Here is an 8520-nt window from a genome sequence, read left to right on the forward strand (position 1 = left end):
AAAAAAAAAAAAAAAAGGGCATTTAGAAGCAATCAACCCTAGGACACGATGGCCCTCGAGATCTGAAGAACTGGATGGTGCCCAGCTACCAATGCCAACCACTCAGGAAAGGATCAAATCTGGAGATTCTTGATAGGGTGGGAGGGAAAACATGGAACGAAATCCAAAAACTTAATAATGACCAGAATTAGTGGCCAGATGAAATCTGGTGAGACTCCCAATACTAAGGCTCTGGAATACATTCTGTGCCTGGAATAAAACTCTCCCCAGGCAGCGGGCTCTCAGCCCAACAGTTAACAAGATGTACACGCAGACCATTCAACCCAATATGATGCACCCACATACTCTATGGTAATACATCCCTTAGAGCAATAGACCATGGGACACCAAAGGACCAACATTTAAACTCAGGAAATGCAGGACAAACAGAAGTGCATAATTATGAGAGGCACAGGGGGAGGGTTACAGGGTAGGGAGGGGAGGAGACTAGGTTACGGTTGGACATGGCGAATGGAGAATGAAACTAAATGTACACGTTACGTTGAATGTAAAACAAGCTCTTAAAATAAATAAAAAAAAAAAGAAACATTCATCAACAAACATCCATTTCTGACTACATTTGATTTTTTATATTCTAGTTGAGCTCATTAATATACCTCTAGAGATCAGTATACTTCATTTAGCAAAATGACCACAAATTCTTCATTCATCATCCCTAAGTGACTGAAAATATACAACTCCAAAAAGCACAGCTTCTAATTAGACCAAAGCAAGTAAGTTTTGAAACACTAAATTGTATTTAAGTAACTAATTAATCATATATAATAATTACCTAAAAGCTGTTTTCATGTTTTATAATTAGCAATAATAATGGCAAACAATATCAACAATGATACATAGTTAAGGCACAAAACAGATTAGTGAATATAGCAAGTCATTAAAAAGACATTTTTTTCACATTGGCTAATTTAAGAAAATAGTATTACTATCCAAAAATAATGCATGTGATTTTTATTTATAAAGTTTGCTACTTATAAGGAGTTTCAACCAGATAAATAAAATTATGGTATTTTTCCTTTTAATTATTAAATTGATAGAGTGGCGCTTAAGGTACTGCATTTTTTTTCCCCCATAGTCTTTGGTAGTGAATGTTTAAATTAAAGTATATGGGGTAGAATTCATGTATGATTGGAGGTGTTAAAGAATAGACATCATATTAATAATCAAGATCAGAATAGCCAAAAAGGAATCTATAGCTCCCTGGTTTGGATTTTTAGAATAATAGATAAAATTTATTACTAAGCTTATACTAAATATTTAAGCAACTTCTTCCCACCAGAATTAAATTTTTTATGATTCACAGTTCAAAAAAGTGTTTGTGCTAAATACAGGAAGAGCTAGAATCAGCTGAGAAAGAATTTTCCTTTCTACTGCATACAATTTATTGCCATATTTGGTTTTCTTATTACCTTAAGGAAATCTCAATTTGAACATACTGTTTGTTACTGGTAGTAAGGAGCTTTGGGGGCATAGTGCCTAAGGCATTTAACTGCTAACCAGAAGGTTGGTGGTTCAAAACTGCAGCCACTTCACAGAAGGAAGATGGTGTAATCTACTTCCATAAAGATTTACCATCTTAGAAATCCAATGAGGGTCGCTAAGAGTCAGAACTGATTCAATGGCAGTGAGGTTTTTTTTTTTTTGTTTGTTTGTTTGGTATTACTACTGGTGGTGGCAATGGAACCTGAAGCAAGTGAATATAATAAATGATATGAGATCTCTTGAAAATCATTATGAAAGCACCTATCATGACATAAATAAGAACTATTGGTCAATTAAGAGAGAAGGATTTCCAGAAGGACAAATCCAACAGAATGCAAGGATAGCTTGTTATTAAGAAATTTATGAATAATATGTCACAAAAAGGGGTTCCAAAATCAAGATATTCTTAACTATAAATCATTTGAAAATATTCAACACTTAAAGGAAAGGAAACAAAACCCAACACTTTACAAATAAAGACTAGAAGAATTCTTCCATGACATGAAATCATTCTTTTAAATAAATAATGACTATTTAATGGTGAAGTACTGGACTATTTCCCATTAAATCAGGTCTAAAACAAGTGAGCCATCAGAATTACGATGAAAGCTCTGAGTAAATAAATAAATCAAACCAAACTCACTGCCATGGAGTCAAGTACAACTCACAGTGACCCCCACTGGGCTTCTGAGGTGGCAAATCTTTATGGAAATAGATTGCCCCATCTTCCTTCTGAGGAGTGGTTGGCGAGTTTGAACAGCCAACCTTCTGATTAGCAGTCAAATGCCTTAGGCATTATGCCACCAGAGCTCCTTATGAAAGGATTAGATAATTTTTTAAAAAAATGGAGCAGAAATACAGTTCATAATTACTAGAAAGTTGGGGGGGAAAAAAGAAAAATAACACCCAGCTGGAAAAAAAAGTCATATAACATAATGAATATAAAAGCTAACTACTAAATTTTAACAATAATCAAAGAGAAAATAAAATTGAAAAAGAGATCTCAAGCCACATTTACAAGTAATATCTGAAATGAGAGATGAACCACACCTAAACAGAAAAAATAAACAATGCAACTTTAATAAAATATGTAGAGCAAACAAATGGAAGAGCTTTCTATGTTCCCAGACAGGAAGAATGAGTATAATAAGGGCATACTATTTTCAAAGTAATTTACAGTTTAACATAAAAGCAATCTTAATCTCATCTAAATTCTAATGTCCAACTTGAAATGGGCATAATTATGACAATTAAAAGTCTTGAATAGGAAGAAATAGTTAAATAACATTTTCAGGGGTGGGAATAATGATAGTCCACGGTATTTTCAACTGTCTTATATGCATTGGAAAACTGGAAAAGGAATAAGGAAGACCAAAGAATTGATGCATTTTAATTATAGCTTTGGCCAAGATTACTAAATTTACCATGGACTACCAGAAGAATAAACAAATCTATCTTGGAAGAAAGCTCCTTAGAAACAAGGATAGTGAGATTTCATCTCACATGCTTTGGACTGTTATGAGGAGGGACTGGTCCCTGGCGAAAGAAAATTTCACTTGGTAAAATGAGGGTCAGAGAAAAGGACCCTCAATGACATAGACTGACACAGGGCCTACAAAAATGGACTGAAACATAGCAACAACTGTGAGGATGGCACAGGACTGAGAAGTGTGTCATTCTGTTGTTCCCAGGGTCACTACGAGTCAGAACCAACTTGATGGCATCTAACAACAACAAGAACAACAATACAGTGAAAAAACAATCCATACTTTCACCAATAAAGAACGGCCTATATATATGAGGGATATACATGTGGTTGTTGCATATGGCTATACTGGTTGTGTACCGAACAGGTCAAGGTCCTGGATAAAGAGTTAGATCATCCCAGACACCCAAACACATCCCCATAAATATGTCTGTGCATCATGGTTTTCCTCTGAATTAATCTTCATGAAGAATCAAATGTATCCTGTAGTTAAATTACAAATCAATTGTCTTTTCAACTTTCAAATAAATTGATAAACATTTTTAATTACATCATTTCCCAAAAGAGATCTCCAAATTATAAAACAGCGCAACTAACTGTAAGGCACAGGTTAATCAGCTGACATTCTTGTTCAACAAGACGCAGTATCTCACTTACCAGAAACCTAGGGTATTGACAAGAATTCTTGCACTAAGTTACCTCACTTGATCATTACATTAGCCTTAATTACGTAGGTATGATCAGCTCCATTTAATAGTCTAGATACCATCAACTTTGAGAAAGGTGGCACAGTGGTTAAAATGTTCAGCTGCTAACCAAAAGGTCAGTGGTTTGAACCCACTAGCTGCTATATGGAAAGAAGATGTGGCAGTCTGCTTCTGCAAACGTCGCAGCCTCAGAAACCCTATGGGCACAAGTACTCTATCCTATAGGATCACTGTGAGTTGGAATAGAGTTGATGGCAATCGGTTTGGGTTTTTTCCTGGTATGTCCCTGAAGAGCTAAAACTAAACTTGAAATCTGTGAATGTCAAGGATATACTATAAAGGAAACCTATATATTATAACAAGCCCAGGGGAAAAGACTATCGGGATTTAAATACTCACAAAGATCTAGATACTCATAAAAATATAATTTTCTTTAAGGACACTGAGATCTTAGGAGTTGAAGAAACATTACTCTTCCCTTTATAGATTACCTGTGATGGTGCAAAACCAGACATATGGAAAGCTGAAAACACAAGTGGCACCTCAGCCTTCAGTAGCATTTCAATATAGTGAGCGCTGCAAAAATATATTGGATGGATGCCAGATTCTATAGTGTCAATAGGTAGGTACCGCTGCACAAAGAGAGATATTGAGAATTAAAAAATGAATATACAACTAATTTAAAATAATCAGACACATACTTATCTAAGAATTTTTCTTTCGCTTTGAATTGCTGCTTCAAAATTAATGTGCAGATATTATAATTACATAAATTTAAAAGCCAGAATGTTAAACACTGTAGAAAGAATAAATATCGGTAACAGCTGTGTTATACACCTTTCAACGCAGGAATTAACACCTTGTAGTTATGGTATGAAATCCATTGTGGATGTGTGATAGGAAGGGGTACTGCATAAAATAATAATAAATGTATGAGTGAGTAAATGAGTGATAAACATTTTCTGTTTTAATACTAAGTGTATTTCAATATGCTTAACGTTTTTTTGTCCAATTATTCCATATTTTAAAAGGTTTTAGCTTTTTCAGCTGTTGGCAATATTTTCTAGTCCTTTTTTCCAAGAGGATGTTAAACAACCCAAATCTGAGCCTTAATTAACAATAGCCCAAATGTAGGCTATTAGTTTCCTATAATAAGAAACTTACCTCAAAAGCTAGAAAAATGCATAACGCATTCCCATCAAAGTTCTTTGACCAACTGCTTTATACATACATAATGTTCTTTTTCTCAAATGTACCAACTTGCATTTCTCAGCAATTTCTTCATAAAATTGGCTATTTTCACTTTAGCTGTTTGATACAGTTTGTGATCATAAACGTTCAATATTGTTTTAATAAGTGTTACTTTAAATCTAGCATCTACTCACAGTAACTATTTTTTAAAAAATAGGAAGATAAACATTCAGATAAAAATTTGTGTCAAGAAAAATGTTAGATTAGCAATTATACCTTGTAGACTTGTAATAAAAAAAAAAACTGATAATCAAATTAGATTCAAAGACTTTATTTAATTCAGAAACTTTCAAAATCACTTTATTTTCTTGCCTTTACTGGACATTTTTAATATATATTTTTAAAGATAAAACTTTTAAATTAAAACAAATGTATCTCAATATATAATAATTTTACAAGGTAAAGTATTAAGAATTTCTTTCAAACATTACTGCTACACAGCTTTTAAGGATTTGAGTGTAAGTTATCTATTGAAATTTCTGAACTCAATGACTTGATTTGTCAGTACTTTTCCTGTCATGTTATCACTGCACATTGTAGAAATATGTATTTTTATGATAAGTTTTCAGAAAGATACCTCATAAGACAATTAAAACATTAACTTTATGCATTGATGGCTGAAGACAGATATTAAATATGCAACATCAAGTTGATTATTGTCAACGTAAGATAGACTTCTAGGAAAAAAAAAACACAAATTCTTTAGAAAGATGTCTAGAATAACAACAACAAAAGGCTACTTATTTGAAGAGCTAGAAAGAATAATATGGGCTGAATGAAAATAAATATCATTCAAGTTACCTTCTTACATGAAACACACATTGTGTTTCACTCATCACTATTTATAGAAGAAACGAATGGAATAAGCATATGAAGGGAGCCTGGTAGAGAAACAGTTAAGGTCAAATAGTTAAGTTCAAACCTACCAGCCTCTCCACTGAATCTCCCATAAAGATTACCGCCTAGGAAACCCCGTACAGCAGTTCTACTCTGTTCGATAGCGTCACTGAGTCAGAATTGACTCGACGGCACACAAGAACACAACAATGCGCATATAGAAAAACACAAAATCAACTTCAATGCAGTCCACTCAGGTAAGAATTGTCTGAATACATGCATAATAACAGGGTAAGATTTCCATGTATGAGAGGTGATTATTTTATAGTACCATTTTTATGCTGCATTGAAAACAACATTTTTAGAGTAAGTCTATTAAGGCTTATATATTACATTCTGAAGACGATACTATATAATGGATTCTCCAGATAAGTCAAACAAAAGTTCTTCTACTTTTATGGATTGAACTCTGGAAGAAATTATGCCACACTTTGATAACTAACCAGATCTAGCACCAAGACTTGCACAGATGATCTGCTCAGTAAATTTTTAACTGAATGAAAACAAGAAAAGATAGTAATGATTGCACATTGTAATCATGGTAAACTCACTTGTAATAAAAGTTTTATTAATCATTCTATTAAGTTCCATTTCATAGTTCTAATTTACAATAAATGGTGTTCATAAAACCAGACTGATAATGAAAACTCTGAGTAACATAAACTAAAATAAAAAAAAGAAAAGCCAAACTCACTGCTGTGGAGTTGATTATGACTCACAGCAACCCCTCCTTGCGTTTCTGAGGCAGTATCTCTACGGAAATGGATTGCCCAATCTTCCTTCTGAGGAGTGGCTGGTAGGATTGAACTGCCAGCCTTCTGGTTAGCAGTCATGTGCTTTAGGCTCTATGCTACCAGAACTCCTGAGTAACAGATATAATAAATAATTTTCTGAATTATCAAATAAGAAATTATACTTGGAATATTTTTAGTGTTTTGATGTATTTACCCTAGTCACAACCCTCTGAAGGGATGGTAACTATTATCTAGAATATAGGCTTGAGCAGCACACATGTGGGATAACAGCATTTAATATATCATCTACGTAACACATAAATTAATATACAAGTTACTTTAAGATATAATTATGAAAAATGATCAGTAAAAATTTTTGACTAGGGTGATATAATAGAAAGTGATATAATGACATAAAGCAAGAACTTTACTCTTTAGAATATTTCATTTTATTGATTAAAAAATGAAAGATATTTGTTTTAAAATGAAGTCTAGTAACTAGTCTTTAGTTTTTATTCTTACATTATAGGTAGTTCTGTTGAGTCATTTTATTCCTGACACTAAAATAACCTATCTCTTTTTTGCTATGAAAATTAAGTAGAAAGACCATATCAGAAAGATCTGAAACTCTCCAATTCAATACAAACTGATCCAATATAGTCTAACCTGTGGAAAGGGGATAGGCCATGCTTTATCAGCAATGTGGCAACTGATTTGTGCATCATATGCATCATGTAAAGGAGTGAACAGAAAACTTCGGAGATCTTTTTCACAACTGCTGTTGTTAGGTAATGTTAAGTTGATGCCAACTCCCAGCAGCCCCACAGGACAAAGCAGAACAGCCTCTCAGAGTTTTAAAGGCTGCAGTCTTTACAGGAGCAGAGAAGTCTTTCTCTTGTGGAGCCAGCGGGTAGGTTCCAACCAGCAACCTTTCTGTTGGCAGTGGAGTGTTCAACCATAGCTCCACCAGGGCTCCTGTAATTCTAGGTAGCATACATCTTTCTCCTCTTAGAAAAACAAAAGGACGGGAAAATGGAATCTTCCAATATAAATAAGATTTAAAGTCATGTACAAGTAAGGGAAGGAGTTTTGATGCCACTCCTTTTCCTGCAAGTGACTGTTCATGTCTTTCGTTGTTGTTGTTGATGATGCCCTGCAAACAGTTGTACTATGACATGCTGAGGCTATACAATTTTAATTTTAAATTCAATGTGAATTCTATTAGAATTGTTAACTGTAAATTTTCAAACCAAGGTAATTATTTTAGGAGGAGTAGAGAGGGTATTTTCAATTGTCTCATGTTTTTGTTTATATTTCAATTTAATTTGTTCCACTTTTTTAATATGTATGATTGTTAATAGCATTCCCGCATGGATATTACGGTAGTTAAAGTAGAGAGTCAGCAAAAAAGGGGACGAACCTCAAGGAGACAGACTGACACAGTGGCTGCAATGATGGGCTCAAGCTTAGCGATGACTGTGAGGAGGGCACAGGACCAGGCAGTGTTTTGCTCTGTTGTGCACGGGGTCACTGTGAGTTGCAACTGGCGCCTAACCTCAACAACATTCCTACATGGAAATAACTGATTTCTCGACCTTTCTTAATCTATCATTTTTGTCAACAATTTTTATATTCTCGATGAAATTCCACAAAGAATGACTGCTGGACCATATAGACAGTTTCTCCCCCCTTAAAAATAAATAATAATGAACAAAACCCAATCCATCGAGTCAAATATGGACCCATAGTGACCCTATAGGACAAAGTAGAACTGACTGCCCTATAGGGTTTCCATGGCTGTAAATCTTTATGGAGAGCAGACTGTAACATCTTTTTCCTGCAGAATAGGCTGGTGGATTGGAACTGATGACCTTTTGGTTAGCAGCCACGCACTTTAACCACT

At 34.2% G+C, this 8520-nt stretch overlaps 1 protein-coding gene across 1 annotated transcript in view; it reads right to left on the reverse strand.

Annotated features, from left to right (window-relative positions):
- Positions 1-8520, reverse strand: part of TBC1D32 (TBC1 domain family member 32) — a 350348-nt gene that overhangs the window by 28656 nt on the left and 313172 nt on the right. The window contains exons 30-31 of the mRNA XM_042782292.1: positions 4900-4907; positions 4227-4367 (exon numbers count right to left, since the gene is read on the reverse strand). Coding sequence (XP_042638226.1) covers positions 4227-4367; positions 4900-4907 — 149 coding nt within the window. The remainder of the gene's footprint in view (positions 1-4226; positions 4368-4899; positions 4908-8520) is intronic.

Source organism: Orycteropus afer, unplaced genomic scaffold (assembly GCF_000298275.1).
Source record: "Orycteropus afer afer isolate SDZICR_OR568_19922 unplaced genomic scaffold, OryAfe1.0 scaffold00286, whole genome shotgun sequence".
Lineage (NCBI taxonomy): Eukaryota > Metazoa > Chordata > Mammalia > Tubulidentata > Orycteropodidae > Orycteropus > Orycteropus afer.